We start from the raw sequence: 21,000 nt of genomic DNA, 5'->3' as shown, positions 1-21,000 counted from the left end.
CGCAATCACCGGCGATTCCAGCTCCTTCCCGTGATCCCAGCCCACGGCATCCCGTGGCATCTGCCATCTTCCTTCTCCATTTGAAGATCGCGTGCCAGCAGCCCGGATTGCGTCCGTGATCGACTCCTCCCCGCGTCTGCCATCTCCCTTCCGCATCAGGCGTCCGTCCGCGGCTATAAAAGGAGAAGGAGGAAGAGAAGAGGGGTGTGCTCGGTTGCTGGTGGAGGCCTAGAACCAGGGAAGAGGGGAGTCGAAGGAGAAAGAGAGCTGGGTGGAGGCCAAGAAACAGAGAGAAGGGAGGAGAAGACGTGCTCGGTTTTGGGTGGAAACCAAGGGAGGAGGTGCTCTGTGTCGGTTCCAAAGAACAGAGGAGGGGCCCTGTTTTTCGAGAAGAAGGAAGAAGAAAGTATTATTTTAATATATATTTTTTTTAGTGTTCAGCCGAGTTGTTGGTTCCTTTTATTTCAAGGATTTTCGTTTATGTTCTTGTAATCAATTTTCTTTTATGAAATCCGTGCTCTAGGTTTGGTTTAGTCTCCGCAATTTATTTTATATTCTGAAATTTTTAGTTTTAAGATAACTATGAAATTTATTTTTGCTGTTCACACTGACGATTTTAATTCATAATCTGTCTTTAGAAATCGATCCCTACTCTGCATCCAATTTCAATTGCAAAGTTTTCCTTCTGCCCTTTGTTTATTTTAAATTAGAAACATTCAACATCCCCGACGTAATGTTTTTCTTTTATTCAAAAATCGATTTTGAATCCGAGTGAATGTTCTAACTTTTATGCAACTCCAATCGCCTCCCTGTGGATCGACCTCTTACGACCACTATTCTTCGAGTAGAACAGGTAAGAGTAGAATTAAATTTAACTTTTGTTTGTCGGTTCTAACAACGATCTGTCCAGCATATTTTTAGGTGGACAGGAACCGCACAACAGATTTTGAGTAAGCCGGAGATCCGTGGAGACCACGCGCATTAATTGTTGACAGTCGTAACAGGGTATGATCCCTGGTTGATGTATCATGGCGTGGCCGGCAAGCAAAGCATGGTACGGTAAGACTGCTGCAGGGCGTGGCCGCAGCATGTGGAAGACGAGCTCGGTCTTCTGAGCTCGGCTTGCATGAGCTTGGCTGCATGAGCTCGGCTCGGCCTGCATGAGGTCAGGCTTGCTGTCGGATTTGGGTGCTTTAATTGTAGTGGTGGGGTGGTCCATTTTTCCCCCAACAAAGATACTCCCTCAAATGGATCCGATATCCTGTCCCCAGTCGACTGTCTCTAATTCATCTTTTTGGCACTCCGATCTGTAGCAAGTTTGAAATAAAGTCTGGATTTTGGCAGATCCAAATTGGACTACAGATGTTTTCATCCTACAATAATTTCATGCTATCATATGATTGTCACATGTGGTTAGCAAGCTAATCTGGTTATTTTTGGACCTCTTCCTTTATTTTCAATATCCACTCAAGTCTTAATCTCCTTAACTTCTGCTTTACGGGCTTGCTACCCTAAAATCACTCGCCCTAATGATTAAAGAAGGAGAAGCTTAATAGACAATTGCTTCTTCATTGACTTTAGTCCAAAAGTCACTCTCAGGAGGCGTCATCCTTCGAGTGGTGAGTGGTTGCTGGCTGAAAGTTTTTTTTATTCGACCGGTAGTGCCAGGTTATGTCAATCACTTATTTCCAACTGTGGCTCTCGAGAGGACAATTTTGGGTTGTTTGAATGCTCGTTTCGTTAGACCCCGAGTGTCGACGCGTCTAATATGTTTCCATACCTATTCATTTGGGATCATTTACCATATAAAAAAAAGTCAAGAGTCAAAGAATAAATGCTGATTCAAATTTAAGTTACCTCTTTACTAATGGAGACCTATTAGGGTTGTTTTGAAAATTTTTAAAGATGAAGAGATGCGTGTAAGAATCGTCAATGACGAGTCAAATTGTAATTTTTTTTTAAAAAAATCAAACATATTTTTTATTATCAAAAATAATAATAATAAATTATTCTTATTTTTTTTTAAAAAAAGTTACAATAATATCAAATGCAACCTTAAACCCATCTTGAGAATATCACTGAATGAGGGATCAATCAGAGCGATTTTTTTATTTTACCCCTCGAATTATCCCAACATCAACTTTCTAAAATAAAATTCTTCTCATTCCCTCCACAACGCGCGCGAAATTTTTACCTGCAATCCAGCTAATCCATTCAATCCCCACAAGCTAAACTATCCCAGCAATAAAAGCCAAAACTTGAAGTAATTCTTTGCTGTGCCCTTTTGTCGTTTTCCTAGGATCACGGTAGTCTATGATGACCCTCAACTTCCAAATGCAGCGTCCGTCAGCCTCTTCGCGTCTTCCCCGTTAAATCTCCACCCCATCTCCCTCTCTCTCTGTCTCTCTCAACTGGGGGAAATGTCGACCCTCTTCATCGCGGTTCAGTGCTTCCATTGTTCGACCATGCAGGTAAACCCCAAATCCCTCTCTCTCTAGCCTCCGCTTTGCTACTGCTTACGGTGTGCCTTTGGACCAGGTTAAGCAGCAGAAGAAGGGCAGCAACAAGTGGGTCTGCGCGGTCTGCAACCAGAGGCAGTCGGTGCGGCGGATCCACGCCCAGGGCCCCCTCGCTCGCGACCTCCGCCACTTCGTCCAGGCCTTCAACATGTCCCGATCGGACGGCTCCCATCCGATCCCGCCCCCATCGGAGGGCTCCCGCTCTCCGATGGCGGCGGCGGAGCACGGCGGTGGGGCGAATCGGGGGAAGAGGAGGATGGATTGGACGGAATACTTGGATCCCCAAAAGGAGAAAGACGACGGAGGCGGTGGAGGTGGGTTTTTTTTCGTTCCCGGAATGTCCCTCTTCTGCGAAATGCCCTCCTCGTTTTGTCATTCTACTCCCTCTCCTTCCTCCTCTGTTACCGAAATATCCCCGTCTTTTCTATTACGCTTCCAGGTCTTCGTTTTGTTTAATCTATTCAATTCCTTAGTTTTGTTCTCTAACTAATTCGATAGGTGAATGAGCTTCTTAATTTGTATACATCTCTTCATTTTCTTAATTTATTTATTTCTTTGTTCTGTTGCTAATTAACTTGACAGCTGAGCCGGAGATGGTGACGGAATTGCCCCCCAAAATGTTGAGACGTCACTTCTCGAAATGCTCTCCATGGATACCGTTGACTGCCGCTGGGAAAGAAAACAAGCCCCTGAAGCCAAATTTCTCCAAGCAAAGGAAGGATGCAGCCCATTCTCAAGGCAAGGCTCCTCTCTTCTTAGGGCTGAAATTAGGTTCGACTCGGGCCAACTTCGGGCTGGGCCCAAAAAAGTTTAGTTTGAGTTTGAGCTTAGATGTAGAGTCCTATTAGTTTTCGGGCCAAGCTCAATTATATCATTGGTCTAGCCTGGCTCAGCTCAAGCTCGAGCTCAAACAAGGCCCGAAATGAAGTCTAAATTCAGGCCTAAATCAATTTATTTTTATATGTTGTCAGTTAGAGAGAATAATAAAAAGTAAAGGACAAATTAAGAAGGATTTAGTTGAAAATAAACTTGTGTTATAGGAGAGAGCCTAATTTTAACTAGCTCATTAACTTGTCAAGCAATATTATGAATTATTAAATTTTGATCGGGTTCAGGCCGAACCTATTTTTGGCCCAAATAGGTAACAAGTCAGGCTCGAGCCTAGATTATCCAAAAAAAATTTTGAGCCTCAGCTCGCCTGAAGTCTAAAAAAAAATTGGGCTGGGTTCGGGTTGGAGCATATCCCAGCCTGCTTCTAGCTCTATCTCTTCTAGAGCTGATCAAATGTCGGACCAGGCTAGATTGGGCTGGACCTACAGTAAAAATTGGGCTTGATGCTTATGGTTATGCTCGGCCTGATTCGAACATCAGGCTTCTATTTATTTTATCTAGATTTGGCTCAATCCTAAAGGGTCAATACCAGACGCCCAACAGACTCATTATGGACATATTAATTAACATATAATATAAAATTGTATTATTTTAAATTTAATTAATGAATATAATTATTATATAATATATAATGTATAATTATTTCGGGTTGGAATGGGCTGGGCTTGGTCAATTTTTAATTTTTCTAAGTCCGGACCAATTTTCAGATCGGGCCGTCCAGGCTTGTTCCATGAGCCTATTTTTCAGTGTCCAAACCCGTCAACTTCCGGGCCGTGTTGGACGGGCCTGACAGCCCATGATGAACTCTACTCTCCTCCCAATTCCCATTCTACCTCTAATTCTACAGATTGCTTATGCGCATTCCACGAACTCCTCTGATCATAAAAAGTATGGTCGAATAACTAATCACACCATGGCTATACGGTCCGCAGGTAGGATTGAATCCAGAGGAGGCTGCATATCGGTTGCAGCAAAAGGACAGTCGAGATGGAGCGAATACTTGGAGGAATTTGATGGTTGCTCCCAAGGAGAGGAATTTTCCAATCCAACTAGTGGTCAGGAGCCTTGGGGTGGACGAGAGAATCTGTTACCTGATATGAGAGTGGAGGACGAAGTCCACCCTGACTTCCAGTAATGGCTTAAAGCTTCTACAAAATGGTGTTCTTTCTTGGCTTACATGACTTGTTGCTTTGTTGGAGACAGGTAAAAGTATGTTCCAATAGTTTGTTAGGATACTGAACTGGGCACCCATTTCATAATCTATTTGAGAATCTTTATCATATATCCTGTGCCCTAAACTCAATTGTCAACCCCACTTTAACTATGAACACATCATGTACTCGTTCTGAATAATAGCATGCATACCTGCATCCTCTCGTTAAATTTGACAATATGCTATACTCATGCTGATGTGCAAACTTTTAAGTATTTTTGTTTTGCCCAATCGCTTGGGTGTGGATGTAAAGAAAATATAGATATATAAATAAATTTATCTCATTCTATCAGCTTAAGATTTTAGAAAAAGTGGTGATTTCAACATGGTATCAGAGCAGAAGTCCTGAGTTCGAACTCTATCTCTGCACTCTTTAACCCAATTATTAAAAATTTCACATGTTGGGCTCAACCATTAAAAAGAAATCCGACCCACATGTGAGAGGGAGTGTAAGAAAATATAAAATATATAAATAAATCTATCTCATTCTATTAGCTTAAGCTTTTGGAAAAAGTGGTGATTTCAACAGTGGAAGCAGGTGATTGCTAGTGCTTTTTGAAATTAATGCCATATGTTTTTCTTCTAGTCATGTGCAGTAACTTTAGTGTTAAAAAAGTGAGTTTTCTTTCTAGCAATTAAGTGGAGATAACTTGGTTCGGATGCTCCTGAGGGAGTGGCCAAAGGAAGCATTTTTCTATCACGATGGTATTGTTATTGTTGTTGCATGTTAATAGTACTGTGTAATTATGCTTGGAAGCTTGGACTGTATGCCTAATTGGTTCATTTGTTTTGGAAGTATGGATGCACAATACTTTATGCAATTTCAAATCTGTTTCATTTGTGGGGTTTCTAGCTTTCTATAAAGCTATGTTCTCTGATATATATTATTTTGTTAAGTATCTAATCCTAGTCTATGACTTTGCTAATATATCGAAATATATTCATCCTGCATTATTAATGCTGTGTATACAAAATATTGGATGAAGTTTGGGTCTCTACAATATGGAAATTAAGTTTTTGTTTTCGAGCTTGCTTGCCAAACATAATTGACATGAAGCAACGTCTTATATTAAGCACTGCTTTTACTGTAAGTGTAAAATGTTTGTATGTACCATGGCGGATTCCAAAATCTCTCATGTATGGTAGGTTGATCTAAAAATGTGAATTTAAAACTGCACTTGAGTAGTCTCGTGCCTTACCCATACGAAATGATTTTTTTTAGTATAAGGTAGCCATTGTGTCGCCTTCTGAAAATTCTCAGCAACAAATTTATGCCAAGCCTTCACAAACACTAGGATAATATTACTCTTCCGCCTCCTCAGGAATAAAAAAACATCCCCATATAAATAATTGCATGGGTATCTAACATTCTAAAAATCAATTTGGGATTGCAGCTGCATTTTGAAACTCCACTTGTAGGAAGACATAGAAGTGCAAATAGAAATCATTCGTGTTTGGGACTCACCCATGCACTACGAATCTGCACCACATACACCGCACCATGCCGATCAAGCACCTTAGTTCTAATAGATTTCATGCATCATGCATTCGTTTTGGATTGCTACCCTACATATTTCATCTAAAATTCTCAATTTGTTCTTATGGTGTAGCGCTGATATGGTGCATGTGGTGCAGAGGAATAGAGTTATATCATTTGCATGAGAAAAAAATTCATCTTTCTTTACGTGAATCAATTGTTAGGTTGTGCAATGATTGCTTTGATATTTATGCAGATAGATGTATAGAAAAATATGATTGGACATGCGACGTTGTAAAAAAAAACCAATCATTTTTTTTCATGCGAAAGATGCAATGAAGTTGCTGCAGGATATAATTTTTTTTGTTACAGGAGGGTGGTCGAGTCGAGTGTCCCCTATTTTTTTTTTGTGGTGATTTTTCTGAGTTGCCATATCATGATTAATTCTAATTTACCCCCCAAAACCAGAGACGAAATATGATTGGACAGGCGACGTTGTAAAAAAAAACCAATCATTTTTTTTCATGCGAAAGATGCAATGAAGTTGCTGCAGGATATAATTTTTTTTGTTACAGGAGGATAGTCGAGTCGAGTGTCCCCTATTTTTTTTTTGTGGTGATTTTTCTGAGTTGCCATATCATGATTAATTCGAATTTACCCCCAAAAACCAGAGAAAACTGCGTTTTTTTTAGTACTCATCGCTCCCTTCGAGTTTTTTCAGCACTCATTGCTCCCATTGAGTTTAGCGTCGGGAACTTCATACACGCACTAGACTTGCCATGCAAGTTGTCAGGTTTTCGTCGTCTTCGTAGTTTATTTATATATATATGTATATAAAAATCTTTAACCGAGTGAGAGCAGCGTTGGGACCCCCACGTGCACCGTGACGGCCAAGTTTGGTCTGGCGTGCTTAAATTTTCTTGCCTTCCGTTCGGTTCCTCTTCGGGCATCGCTTTCCCCCACTCTTTCCGTCTTTTAGACCTCTTTCCCCTCTCCCTCGCCCTCTCACGGTCACTGATCAAACCCTCCCATCTCTTTCTGATCCCTCCTTCCTCACGCGCTCTTGTAAGAGGGGAGGGAAGGAATCCTCCCGCCTGATAGAAGAATCCGTGATTCTTGCTCGCCCAGTGGACTCTGAAACCCTAAAGGGATTCTTGGTGCTCGCCGCGCCTGCCTCGCAGGTAAAAGGACTCGTCTCGCTACTGTTTTCTTGTCGATGATTTCTGATTCTCTTCCGAGTTCGTTACCTTTGATTTGACGCCGAAATGGATCTTGAGCCGTGGACGGCGCAAAAATCCTTCGATTTTGGTTGTGGATTCTCGAAACCGGGGGTGGCTTTGTTCTTGATCTTGTTCTCTTGACGATTTCTAATTCTTTTTTGAAGCTTGTTGCCTTCCTGGTGGCGATATTCTATTCCCCAACTCAAACGACTTAAAACCCTAACTTAGTCTCGGATAACCCTGGGTTTTTGTTGCGGATCTTGTTCGTTTGGTACTGCTTGCACGATAAGGGACCCTTCTTGCTACCATTTTGTTGGTGATGTCTTAATCTTTTTTGATGCATGTTGCATTCTTGTGAGCGAACGACTTAAAAATCCTATTTTAGCTCCTGAGAAACCCAATTTCGTTCTGAAATTTGCTCATCTGTCGTTAAAATTTGCTCCTGAGAAACTTTGGGTTCAAGTGTGAGAATAAGTGCCTAAATTTTTTTGGACTAAATGGTGACCGAATATTAATGTCATGTTAGATGCAACTCAAGAGTATTGTTTAATCTCTTCCTCCGTTTTGTGTTCTTACTAATCATTGGATTCGGTTGGCTTTACATAATTTGGTGAATAAGAACAATCTTTGTTTTTTGCATTGTCTTTTGTTTAAAATATTTGGAACTGAGATTCCTTTGAATTCTCAGGATTCGGGCAGATTAGAATCTGTTAGGAAGTTCAAGACATGTCTGTTTTGGAGGGAAGGAATTAATCCTTTGTCTTGTTCTTTTTCTTCTGGTCATTGTGTTATGTTTTGATGTGCTAGGAAGTGAGGATGTCGACTCCTGCAAGGAAGAGGCTGATGAGGGACTTCAAGCGGCTGCAGCAGGACCCCCCTGCTGGTATAAGTGGTGCTCCCCAGGACAACAACATCATGCTCTGGAATGCAGTTATTTTCGGGTATGTCTGGAAGGAACAACTTGATCTATTTTTATTCGTTAGAGTCGTTTGTATTGTCACATTTTGCTTGAACTTTGTGCATGCGTTTTGAATTGCAGTCCTGACGACACACCTTGGGATGGAGGTAAGGCAATTCAGCTCCTCAAGTATTGTTTCCAAGAAATATATGGGGCGTGAGAATTTTTAGATCAATTACATGTTGTTGCTATCATGACAAATCTTTGTTATATCGATTCCAATAGTTTGTTTGCTAAATTTAGGTTTTAGCGGTCAGGTAGTTTCCCCTGTGAAGGCATGCCATATTTCATTCTGAAGCATGCTCCTCTTTTCTTTGTGCATTTAAGTTCAGGAGAAACTAGCTCCGCATGCAAAGAAAAATGGCATTATTTGCAATTTGATCACCACTGATTCTGCTTTTAGTCCCTTCAGCCTTAGTTGTTGCATTTTACTGTGATTTTGGCATGTTGGAACAGCTACATATGTGTACGTCTTATTCTCTATGCGTATCAACCTAAGCAGTCAAGTAACAGAATAATAGATCTTATTTTGCTTATCATTAGATTGTTTGTTCTTGCTAACTGAATTAGTTTTGCTTGGAAATCCATATGCCTCTGCATAACAGTTAGGTCATCTGATGGGCCCTTGTTTCCTGGCCTTAAGTTGGACATCGCTATACAGAGTACTTTGTATATGGCTGGCACATGCTACAGAATGATTTGATTATTGAAGCCCAGAAATTAATGCATAAGTAGCCTGTATCTGATAATTATTGATATCTGTTCGCATCACTTTCTTTGATTTTGGTTCTTTTTCATTCAAACTTCTGTAAATAGTTGCAGCAAGGTGCAGAAAATAAGAATGGGATTTGTTTAGTGATGCACTTGTTGGAGTATTGATTTTGCTGATTTTTTCATAGTTTTAGGTTCTTGCTTAAATTTGACAGCTATTTGTTACTTAAATCTGTTTTCCTTGCATATAAAATCTTTGAGCTTTCCAGGAACGTTCAAACTTACTCTTCAGTTTTCGGAGGACTATCCAAACAAACCTCCAACTGTCCGCTTTGTTTCAAGAATGTTTCATCCAAATAGTAAGTTTTAAATACCAATTAGTGTTATCTATGTAGTTGAAGTGGTTTTAAGTTAGCATTTCAGTTGAAGTTGTTTTAAGTTAGCACATCATTTTATCTATCATCAGAATATCATTGTTGGGAATGCTAAAACCATCATCTACCTTGATCCTAGGAAGCTGCATATGCAAAAGTGATGTTGGTTTTATTAGCAATCTAGATTGGGTGCCCTAGTGTTTTCTCTTTCTGGTCATCAGTGCACATTCTGTTTTTGAAACTTAGATTAGTTGATTATTGATTTCTAAAAATCAAAACATAGAATTATGAGACTCAGTTGTTGCATGTTCAAGGTAGGATGGTCGGTCAAGCTCTTCCAACAATTTGTTTTCTTTCTATAGTATATTTTAGATTAAGAATTACTCCTATATTGTTTCTGAATTTTAATTGCATATTTCTGTGGACCATCATGGCAAGAGGTAGTGTTAGATTACCGAATGAAAGATACAATCAATGAAAAACCTCCTGTGAATATCAAACATGTAATAGGATATGACAGTAACTTGTATGCATCTACTTGGATTTATTATATCATGGTAAATGTCGGGCTTTCCATTTGCTCATTTTAATAGAGAGCAGCTAACATGATTATGTTTGGGGTTAGATTGGGTTGCCAATTGAGCTTGAGAAGTTTTAGGTGGTTAGAATTTTTTGTTCTCCATCCCTCTCTTTGGCACTCTTGTGCATGATTTTCTTTTCTTTTTTTTTATTGGGCGGGCGAGGTGGGTTGAAGGTGTGGACTTGTGGAACTGCACTAGTTTGAAGGTCTATAAGAGAACACTCATACTTCTGTAAGTGCAACTTTTTGGTTTTATTTAATTACTTCGGAGAGATGTGATGTTATTTAGCTATCTATATTAGAGAAATGAAGTGTTCCAATGCCTTTACTTAAGGTGTATTTAGAGATGTGCCCTTGCTTGAGGTGAATGTTGAGATGATTAAATAGAATGTTATACACCTTATTTGCGATTTGTAACACAAGGTCATGATCTAAAACTTAGGAGTTGGAAGGCTAAGTAGGGTTCTTGCGAAAGTCTTAAACATGGCTCGCTGTATCACTCCAAACTGTCCGTTTTGGAGTGTACCGAGCCGAACCCTCCACCAACCCCCTTCAATTAAAAAAAAAAAAATCTGGCTCAATTAACACCCCCCCCCCCCAACACACACAAAAAAAAAAAAGCGCACCATCGTTCGGAGTACCTTCCCCACTCGAGATGATGCTCGCCCCCACCCCTTCCCGAGCGTCACCGGTGAGCGTGCCTCATTCCTTCTCTTTTGGGTTAGGGCTAGGTTTCCCTCAACCTCCCTCCCTCTCCCTCTCCCTCTCCCTCCTCCTTTCTCTTTTTCTCCCTCTCCTTGTTTATGATATGCTTCAGAACAACATACTATGTACGACCTTCGGTACTAGTTCGGCAAACTTTGATCTTAAATGTAGGGCAATTTGATTCTCAAATTGACAGTAGAGTATTTTATTAGTTAGTATAAACCTTTTTTATGCTGCTGTGACCTAATGTTGTTCTGTATATATTTAGTTTACACAGATGGAAGCATTTGCTTGGATATCTTGCAGAACCAATGGAGCCCAATTTATGATGTTGCTGCAATACTTACATCAATCCAGGTTCGCGAGAAGCCTCCATTATTCTACCCTTTTTTTATTCTAAAAAGTTTATACTTTTTTGAAATTATACATTTAACAGACCAAGAAATTTCTGTTCCATTATATGCATCTTCCGGGATATGTTAAACGACATTAATCTATCTTTACATATGTGCTTATTTTGGTAAAGATGTGAAATATAAAAAATGGAAGCCTCAATGGTTTCTCATCATCCATTCCTCTTTATGTTCTTGTATTTCAGGGTAATCCTTGCATATTAAGCATTTGGTTAATTTTAGGAGCATATGATTAGTATTGAGTCCATGATGTAATGTAGATAACAGATTACACAATCATATTTTGTTTGGTTTCGCCTATTATTGGAACACTGCCCTTTATAGGGTACTTTCTTTATTGTTTCTGTTGAGCTTCTTTTGAATGTGGACGGGTATGCTAGAGTTTACCTCAATATGTCCAACATTCTATTAGGATCGTCTTCCCCCCTTGAAATAAATATAGCTTCTTCCCTGTTGGGAAGCCTTTTTGTTTTTATATCATATTGCTCCCATATTAAGAAAAGAGGAAAAGGATTTCACTGTGAAAGATCGTTTTTTTTTTTAACTAGGTCTTCACAGTGAGACATCTGGTCAATTTGTAGGCCTGATGATGTTTAGAATATGATTAAGTTCCATCCATTCTGAGTTTTCCTTCACAGTTACAGGATCTCTCAAATCAGTTTTCCAATTCATTTTTCCTTCTGTTCCATAGCTCTGATACTACTTTGTTCTTCTTGCAGACAGCTTGGTAGAGATTTGGGAATGGTGTGCATAGAGAGTTATCATTGAGCCAAGTGTCCTCCCCAAATTGAATCTTCTTCCCATGTTCTAGAATAGAAATTAGACCACCAAAATGGCTGCATTACCTTGCAGATTTCCTTCCAAATAGGAGGAGAGTCCTTGTAGTCTTCCTTCTCATTCCAAATCTTTTTTTGTTGTAGTATGCCATGGATATTATCCTCTGCAATATGCATCTTTTGCAGGTGAAATTTCCAAACCATTTGGCAATGAGAGCATTGTTGAATTCCTCCATGTTTTTAATACCCAAGCCTCCTTCATATTTGGCTTTACAAATGTTATCCACTTCATCAAACATGAAAAGACAGAAATAGAGGAAGTTTCTTTCCATAAAAAAACCCTTCTAATCTTGTTGATGCGCTTGATTACCCAAGATGGAAGTTTGAACATAGATATATAGCATACTGGCAGATTTGTGAGCACAGAGTTAATTAAGGCGAGTCTACCTGCAGTGGACAGTGAGCTTTCTTTCCAGCTTGCAAGTTTCTTGGCAAATCTTTCTATTATATGCGTCCATTGTTACATTGATGACCTCTTAATCCCCAAGAGGGGCATACCTAGATATTTGATAGGCAAACTCTTCAGCATGCAATCAAGCATAATTGAAAATCGTTCTGCTGCAGCCTCATCATCTCCAGGATATATTAAAGGAGCTTTTCTGGAAGTTGATACTCAAACCAGAGAGGATCTCGAAGTTATAATTTCAGAGTCAATACCTGCTCCTTCCTTGCCTCGCAGAATAATAATGTATCATATCCGCATAATGTAAACTATTGATGTTTTCGCTAGTTCCCAGTGGATCTATGCAACTAAGTAAACCATGCTGCCTGGCTTTGTTTAAAAGTGAGTTTAGTACATCCAGAGCTAAGGTGAAGAGGAAAGGGGGTAAGGGGGTCACCTTGCCTAATTCCTTGTCTACAGTTATCCAGTTTCCTGCTTGTCCATTGACTAACAAGCAACTTTATTGGGTGTCTAATGGCTTTGATCCTAGCTATCCAGATAGAGAGGAATCCTTTCTTCCCAGGACCCTCAGAATGAAATCTAGATTGATTTTGTCAAAAGCCTATTCAAAATTCAGCTTGCATAACCATCCTTCCATTTATTTTTCTTCTTGCAGAAATGGAATATTTCATGAACACAAAAGAAGTTATCGGAAATAGGTTTGCCTTTAATTCATTAGATCATTCATAAAAGCTGTCAGCTGAGTAGCTAAGACTGGAGATTATTTTTATGATCTTATCCATGTTGTCTGAACAGATTCCATTTAAATTGAAAAATCCTCCCTTATCGGATGATTTCTGCACTTGTGCTTTGTTGTGGATGAAATTTGTATAGATAGATCATAGGTGCTTAAGATGAACTGGACTGAATGATTCATACTGCTTTAAGAAGAGTAGGGGAGTGCTTGATGGGAACAAAGGGTTTTAATGGGCCAAGTTTTCTTGCTGGGTGACCAGGTCTTTTGCTGCTTTTGCTCTAACCTATTATTAAGCATAAAACCTAACTGATCCTTAACCCCAACATGTTCAAGCCATAAAGCCCAAAAAATGCAAACTTCTGTTGCTTGTGATCTAGTTTGTTATTTGGCTTGTAACTGTGTTTAGATATCATTTCAGTTTCTGATTTCGAAATCTGCCTTTGTACCTTCTATCTTGATTCTTTCAAGTCCACTGGAATCTTGGAACTGTTCTTTAGTCAACACGGCCTTAAGGTAGGCCTGCCAATTGTTATTTCAAGGTTTCATGGTGGGTCCCTTTCTTCTCTGAAGATTGGCCAGGAATTTGTACCGATGCTTGATACTGATTTTATAGTGCATTAGATATTTTTAAGCTATGATGGATCCTTTCTTGATCATTGAGAGAGAGTCACATAGACGGGATTATTGTTTTGGTTAAGCTATATCAACCATGTACATTGCCTGTTTATTGCCATGTTTGTGTTAAGCTTTGAATTCTCACAAGGTGGATTGTCCAATTTGAATACTACTATTGTAGTTTTTGGTCATTTATATTGATTAGAATGCATCTTCACACTCTTGTATTTGCAGTCGTTACTCTGTGATCCAAACCCAAACTCACCTGCCAATTCAGAAGCTGCACGGATGTTCAGCGAGAACAAGCGTGAATACAACAGGAGAGTGCGTGAGATTGTGGAGCAGAGCTGGACGGCTGACTGAAACACTCTCCTCAACAAAAATGGTACTCTCCTCAACAAAAATGGTGCCTAAAAGTCTCTGACTTCTCTGTTTGAGTGGTGGACTTTGAATACTCTATTCCAACTAGACATTTCGTATTGCAGTGTATATGCTTGGCTTTTCAAAATTTTCAGAATCCAAATATATTTGCTGAAATCATTCTGCCCTCTATCCTTTTGAATGAAAGTATGATGTTGATGCCTACAGGCTCTTCAAGAAACGAATAGCTACTGTTAGTATTTTTCTGGTTGGGATGATGCTCTGGGGAGCCCTCTCGATGTCTTACATCATCCACATAAGCTGGGTAGGTGTTGCAACCATTTATCTCCATGTATGATTTTATGAAAAGAAAAGATGGTGCAGATATTTTGCATGAGCTATAGGACCGAATGCTATGTTAGGAGGCACGGTTGGGCTTTTTAGGTTTGTTGATTTTGCTTCCCAACAGCGTTTATTTGCAAAGATGAACTTGTGAGAATCAATTTTCCAATAGCCTGTTGCTTAGTCAACATTAAAATTTATCCATTCAGTTTTTCTTTGCTTCTGTTCGATCACGATTTCTTTTTCCTTTGGCAATCTTATGGCTGACCAAACTCTTATTCGGCTGTTTTTCTATTTTTCATGTTTCTCCCTTCAACCTGCTTGAATCTGTGGTGTTGTGCTATCTCGAGCGGCAATCTCTCTTTTTTCTGTACGCGGTTTGCAATTTAAACCTGCAAACTTTGAGCGCCGGACCCAGCATACATACATTGCTTTGCAGGACTGCAAGTTCGGCATTTGGGATCTCGAACACCCAACGACGCTCCGACTTCAGTGATCCGAAAATCTTGTGTCACCTTGACTCAAAGCCATGGCATCCTCTGGCAAGAGAATCACGACCAACTTTTTGGGCTAACGGCCGGTCCAGCCGGTGTGCATGCATAATTAGTTTCTGGCACGTTTTGCTTGCAACCGGAATTGGAATTGGAACGAGATGGATTAGAATCGAAATCGGAATGGCCATATTTTTTTAATATGTTTAGTTCGTTATTGGAATCGAAATCGGAATTAGAATAGAATTTGAATATTAGGATAGAGTTTGGATTGGGTTTTAGAGATTGGGACATTTTTCATTCTATTCTCGAATGGGATTTTTACCCATCAGGAGTAATCCATTCCATTTCTATTTTAGAGCCCAACTCTCTTTGACAAAATATGCCTTTTACCTCTGTGGAGTGGATGGAGGTTTGGCCTCGATAATTCTATCATTGATGTAAAAAAAAACACTTCTATTTTGTTGATCTTCCTCGTTTCCTTCAAGACCAATAAAGGATTTACACATATTAAGAAAAATTTTTCTATTTAGGGTATCTAGGGGCGAAAGCTTGATTGCTCAAAATGTAGCTCGGGCTCTTTACACCCATCTAGCAAATGATCTGACCTAACTAAGTTTAGCTTGCTCAAGCTCAACTCAATTAAGATCATGATATACATATATAAAAAAAATATTCTATATTATTTTTATTTTTTTATATAAAAGTTATTTTTATATTTATTAAATATAAATTAATATGATCTATATATATATTAGAATGTATTTGAACAATGATATTGAGATATGATCAAGATTATATTTTAAATCATATAATAAAAGTTCACAAAGTTCTTAAATTCTTGTCAAAATGCTTAAATGAGAAAGTCCGTCACATGGCCAGTCTAGAGGCGCATGAAGAGTCCTTTAAATTTCAAAATCTCTCCCCAACAGGCGATATTTCAGCTATGATCGCAAGTGGTTTCCTTAGCCACGCAGGCTAGATGCACAGAGCATAATGCACGAGCAAAATGTCCACACTTGACATTCAAGCTTTGTGATAAGTTACCAAATATAGCCATTTCTCACACCTGAATCCCTCAGTAACAAGCACTAATCCTTGCCTACACAAACCAATGCCGATGACTCTTCGAATAAGTGCTCTTGAGTCCTCATATGTCTTTGTGCCATTGCTCTACTGCTCTCACAACACTTCCACAGTTTCTTAAGAGTCTATGTGACTTAGATATCGGAAGGTTTCCTGTCGAACACTCTCTAACAAGAAGACTTCTTCATTTTTGCTGTTTCGCATCGGACACGACGTCGGAGCGAAGGTCCAAGCCATATGAGCATATCGACCACCACCTCGTGAACGATCAGCGTTGGAGTCGCCGCCATATGAGCATATCGACCACCACCTCGCTATCTTGGAGGCACATCGCGACCTTTTGCCGACCTTTATGATCTAAACAGTCGATCGCCGAGCCCTCCAGCGACTCAGCTTTTCAACATCTCGGTCAAATCGATTCCCAGTGGCAACATCAGGCTTGCATATATTCTAGGGATTTATTATTCTGGCTTCCTAGGCTTCCACCATTTGATGTTTGATATCATGTTCAATAGCGAATTGAGTTCAGAAGAAAGCAATTAACATCATGCGAACAGTGAAGCAGCATTGCCCTCCGGAGATTGGGACGTGCCGACAATCGGTGACCATTCTTTTAGAGGGTCTGAACTAACCTCAAATTTTTGGCAGATGGCCAAAGAAGAAACTTTCATACCTTATTGATGAAGCTGGTGGTAGAATATCTATGATGCTTGTGTTGCAAATGACTTGTACCATTCCCATTCGGTCCCAATCTGTCAATGAGAGGGTGCACGCCTTGGCAGCGTTTGTCAAAAAACGTGCGCAGAGTATTGTTAAACATGCAACTACTTTTGCTTAACTGGATGGCAATTACGCTCATATCTGCATGATAGTTTCCATGTGTCTGTGAAAGTGGTAGATATTTGGCCCCATGACCCGCATCCATGTCTCTTGCAAACAAAGGCAGGAGCAAGCCGAACCACCATTTTTTATTACATCCATTGAGTTAGATTGTCGAGGGAAGTAAAACTTTTAAAGTTTCCTTTTCTTTTCATGCCAATGAAATTAGTTCTATTGAGCTCTATCTTGGTTCCACTAATTTCAATAATTGTGAAACATTGTATGTTGTCTCGCCACCTAAAATAGATATCACGGAAGGAAGATCTTATTTGTTAAAGGGATGAGATCGTACAAACATAATTTTTCCATCCGAGTTTAGATCCTCTGCTGTGCAACTTTTGTACAACAGCATTCTGTCATCATCATGTCTTTCATTTTGGAGACGAACAGCACACATTTATCAAATGAACATGTTCGGGTATTTTTCATGCGATACATAGCGTGTGAGGGCGGAGATGAAGAAAAGCTATTCGTCTCTGAGATGGATAATATACTAGCTATCCATATTGGTATCATACTCTACGATGCAAAAGTAGTAATGGAGAGAGACCCGTTTGCTTCCATCTTCTTTCGATAGAGTCCTGCTTGAATCGGAGAGGGCTCCCTTTCCAGTGATGGTCATCCATGTTGGATTTGACAGCTATCATTCAATCTCGGAGCAACAACCCACGTCCAATCAAAGTGGTCTCATGTAATCACATCTACCGCACTAATAGCGGATGGACGTCACTTAGAAGATAAGAGAAATTATTACATGGACCAGGTCCAATGGACCAATCCAAATCTGAAAGCATATATATGGTGGATATCAGGCACCCTCATTTGATCTTGAATTGTTTAAATACAAAGAGGTAATATGTTGGTCCACCGGACCAGATCCATCTAATAATATGACGGAAGATGGGCCTTCTCCAGTCCAAGTCGGGATTGGATAGGACCGCGATCCAAATCCCATCTGCTCATGGGCCAAAATTAATTGGGCGAAAGAAAGAGCATGCAATAGAATAGAAATACACATATGTAAGCATACAAACGAATAAAAACATGAATCACCTATTACAGCAACTGCCTTTCTTGCTTATAAGGATTGCCTAAGCGTTCAAATTCGGCCCGAAGGTGACCATGCCGGAGGATTTGAGAGAGCTACTAGTCAGGATTGAGTGGGGATGCCGCTTCCTGCATACTGGCGGACCTGCATAAAGCCTCATTAGTGGGATTCCGATGAGAGCCCTTCGATGATTAAGTTAGAGTGGATCTTAGGTGGGGCAGCCCCCCAGTCTTTAAGCGTTACCTGATAGGGCTATTTATAGTCCCCGCGGAGGTACTCAGGTGGCGGAAGTATGGCCCGTCCTTATTATAGGAGGGAATGGTGAAGGCCAGGCGGTGCATAGCCACAGCTTGCTTGGGGCACAGGTTTCGAGCTGCTCCTACGCACAGTATGGTGTTGCAGGTGTTAACAGGATATGGCCCTTAGCAGAAAGGCATGGCCCCTGGTCGTCATATCGTAGAGTAGCCAGCAAGCAAAGCATGACGCAGTGAGGTTGATATGTACGGCTACGTATGCGGGCGTAAGGGGCACGCATAGGCGCGCACGTGTATGCAGCCGTAGGCGAGATCGGGCTCACTTGGAGGCCGCAGCCTTTACTTGGTGAAGTCAGCTTGATGAGCACTGAGGTCGGGGGGACTTGGGGGGCCGCGACATACACTCTGTGAGGTTGGCTTGGCGGACTCTGAGGTTGACGTAGCTTCCTCGGCTCAGAAGTCAGCTCGATAGGGCGCCCCGAGCTCGGGTCGAGGCGTCGTTGTGGATATCTACAGTCGACAGGGCCTATTCGGCTCTTGGTCGATTTTACAGGGTGCCTCGAGCGGAGAGGCCTGGCCGAGGTCAGCTCGGGCTTTGGTAAGATCCGGGGTCAGACTGATGCTCAGCGGGACTGAGGTCTGGCCTGCTCGGTGCTGATGTATATTTAACTGAAATTGGGTTGTCCCATGTTGTGAGCAGGACTATCCATTTTGCCCCCCATCACCTAGTATGACAAATATTTTGAGCTAGAGAAAGTTGATTTTCTATTGTTTTAGGCAGTGATTCCACAAGCGGAAGTGCTTTTGGAATTGATAATTGTACCGAGAAAGAAGAGAGTCTCAGAAATATACATCTATTAAAACAAAAAGGAGCTTAAGTCCTCACATATTTTCTCCGTTCAAGTCTTGACATCTTCGTCTAGTTAAGAGTTCAAATCAATTCAAATTTAATCACAAGCATCACGATCAACCCGTGGTCCGCCTCTATAAACTCGTGCTGTAGTGTCCCCTAGTCCACATAGGGTATGGGCCAAGTTCACTCTTATACCATTTACTACAACTCAGGATCTCATCCAGAAAACTAGCCGGAAGGTTTTTTTTTTTTTGGACTTCTTAGTCTTATAAAGTACCCAAGATCTCGATATGAGACTAAACACATGCTCGCACAGGTCTGCACAGAAACATATAATCTTACCTACTTGTTGCTTTTAAATATGCGGGTGCATCCATCTTGCATCGGGGACTCTGAGCCATCTCGATAACATAACCTAACATTAAAACTTAGATTAGACCCCATGTATTCAACATGATGCACATTAGGAAACATTGGCCTTATTAAGCTTAAATGGTGGACCTTCTATAGCCGAGAAATGCCTTTGAACAGTGGAAATCAATGAAAGAAATATATCAATTGGTAGCATGTTGCCATGAATTATTTATATTTCATACGGACGAACATCTTCTACGTACCGACTGTCTATATTGTTTTGCAATAGGAGACTCGTTAAGAGAAGTTAACGAAGGATCCGTGGATTGTCGCCATAGAGCAGGCGGGTCAGGCCAAATGCGCATGGAACGATCTAATTCTTGGACGGGCAACGAGATGCGGCTTTAATGCTCGTGCTCAAGTACGTCTCACATGGACCTTTAGACATCTGATCTAACTCTTTTCCTCTTAGGTTGGGGGTGTATCTTTGATTTATATAGTTTTTTTTTTTTTTTTTTTGCTAGTAATGTAGCTAGCTATGTTTATGTGAGAACAGTATGAGCAGCCAATATACCCAAAAAAAGAGAGGACTTCTGTCTTGCTTGTTGAAAAAAAAAAAGAGAATTGTATTATTCTCCGTTAATTATAATGTACAGAAGCAGCTTTTATATAGTATTAGGGGGCTTTTATATAGTATTAGGGGGCTGGTGAAGTTTGGTAAAGCCGACTAAGTTTGGCACAATTAATCACAAATCAATCAAGGTGAAGTTTGGTAAGGCCGACTAAATTTGGCATAATCAATCAATCAATAGATTCTAATACTCGTTTCTTTTTTTCCCTCTGCTTTCCGAAGAGGACAATAAACCGGTGATAGTTAATATAACTGACGTCAAACTCTGGTGACTATAATTATTTGGACTTTTTACTCCTGCCTCGGGTTATTTTTTTATTTTTTTCAATCGATTCAATAAAAAATAGAATATATATAACAATCAAATCAAAAAAAATATATTAATCATCTAAAATATTTTATAGAAAAATTATGTTTTAAGTGAGATCGGGCATATCCTTAATTAAAAAGAATGATATTTCAAATATTCATTTTTCATGACATTGGAGGAGATGAGTGCAATTTCAACAACATAAGACTATTTTAGTTGAAAAAAGTTTCAAGCGTGGGTTCATTAGGATCCAGAAGCTATAGCTAAATGAATTTTTGAGCAATTATTTAACCATGGTTTGCACTAAAATTTATCTCGAAATAATGCCGGTGTGCCATTTCTCCATTCTCAATCACAAAAATACAAATCTACTATTTTAGATTCACGCGATTATAATTCATCAACTATTATTAAATAGCCCAAATGCTTAGTCTTTACTAATTAAGTAAATTATTTTTTTTTTAAATTAGGGATAAAATTGCATCTACACTTAACATTTTAAAAAACCCATGCTCATCTCGCGGAGGTTTATATTTATTCAAGACTTAAATTTATAATTTAGTAGAATATTAATCAAATCGTTAACCTTAATGCTACATCACAAAAAAATTTCAAAAATAATCTTAAGTGATATAATATCTATTTAATGATATAAAAAATGTGTATATTTTTTTTTCAATTTAAAAGTAATTTTAATTTTTATATGAGATAAATAATTTTTCTAGCACCATTAATTTAATT

General features: G+C 39.7%; 3 protein-coding genes across 6 annotated transcripts; 2 read left to right on the top strand and 1 right to left on the bottom strand.

Annotated features, from left to right (window-relative positions):
* The first annotated feature begins 2,124 nt into the window (after positions 1 to 2,124).
* Positions 2,125 to 5,418, top strand: LOC120110420 (uncharacterized). The gene is made up of 4 exons (XM_039125285.3): positions 2,125 to 2,471; positions 2,539 to 2,833; positions 3,102 to 3,257; positions 4,343 to 5,418. Exons 1-4 carry the CDS (start codon positions 2,421 to 2,423, stop codon positions 4,543 to 4,545), a joined length of 705 nt encoding a protein of 234 aa, XP_038981213.2. The 5' UTR covers positions 2,125 to 2,420; the 3' UTR covers positions 4,546 to 5,418.
* A 1,556-nt stretch (positions 5,419 to 6,974) lies between these two features.
* Positions 6,975 to 14,583, top strand: LOC103696455 (ubiquitin-conjugating enzyme E2 2-like). Of its 4 annotated transcripts, none has more exons than XM_008778093.6 (7): positions 6,975 to 7,281; positions 8,128 to 8,261; positions 8,360 to 8,385; positions 9,259 to 9,348; positions 10,917 to 11,005; positions 13,886 to 14,036; positions 14,240 to 14,583. In XM_008778093.6, the coding sequence occupies exons 2-6, from the start codon at positions 8,137 to 8,139 to the stop codon at positions 14,012 to 14,014; spliced, it is 459 nt and encodes a 152-aa protein (XP_008776315.1). In that variant the 5' UTR covers positions 6,975 to 7,281; positions 8,128 to 8,136; the 3' UTR covers positions 14,015 to 14,036; positions 14,240 to 14,583. The 4 variants fall into 4 exon arrangements, with proteins under 4 accessions (XP_008776315.1, XP_008776314.1, XP_088567239.1 ...); XM_088711113.2 differs by having other exon boundaries at positions 7,062 to 7,281; positions 8,132 to 8,261; XM_008778092.6 differs by lacking the exon at positions 14,240 to 14,583 and having other exon boundaries at positions 13,886 to 14,234.
* Positions 11,861 to 12,799, bottom strand: LOC148715521 (uncharacterized; the record flags this gene model as incomplete). Its single annotated transcript, XM_089927411.1, has 2 exons — positions 11,861 to 12,348; positions 12,554 to 12,799. Coding segments are annotated over 2 exons (600 nt in total), but the record flags the coding sequence as incomplete, so codon positions are not given.
* Positions 14,584 to 21,000: the final 6,417 nt, after the last annotated feature.

Source organism: Phoenix dactylifera, chromosome 1 (assembly GCF_051530095.1).
Source record: "Phoenix dactylifera cultivar Ajwa chromosome 1, Ajwa_hap1_PhDact_Kaust_v1.1, whole genome shotgun sequence".
Taxonomy (NCBI): domain Eukaryota; kingdom Viridiplantae; phylum Streptophyta; class Magnoliopsida; order Arecales; family Arecaceae; genus Phoenix; species Phoenix dactylifera.
This window is presented reverse-complemented; position numbering and strand designations above follow the sequence as displayed.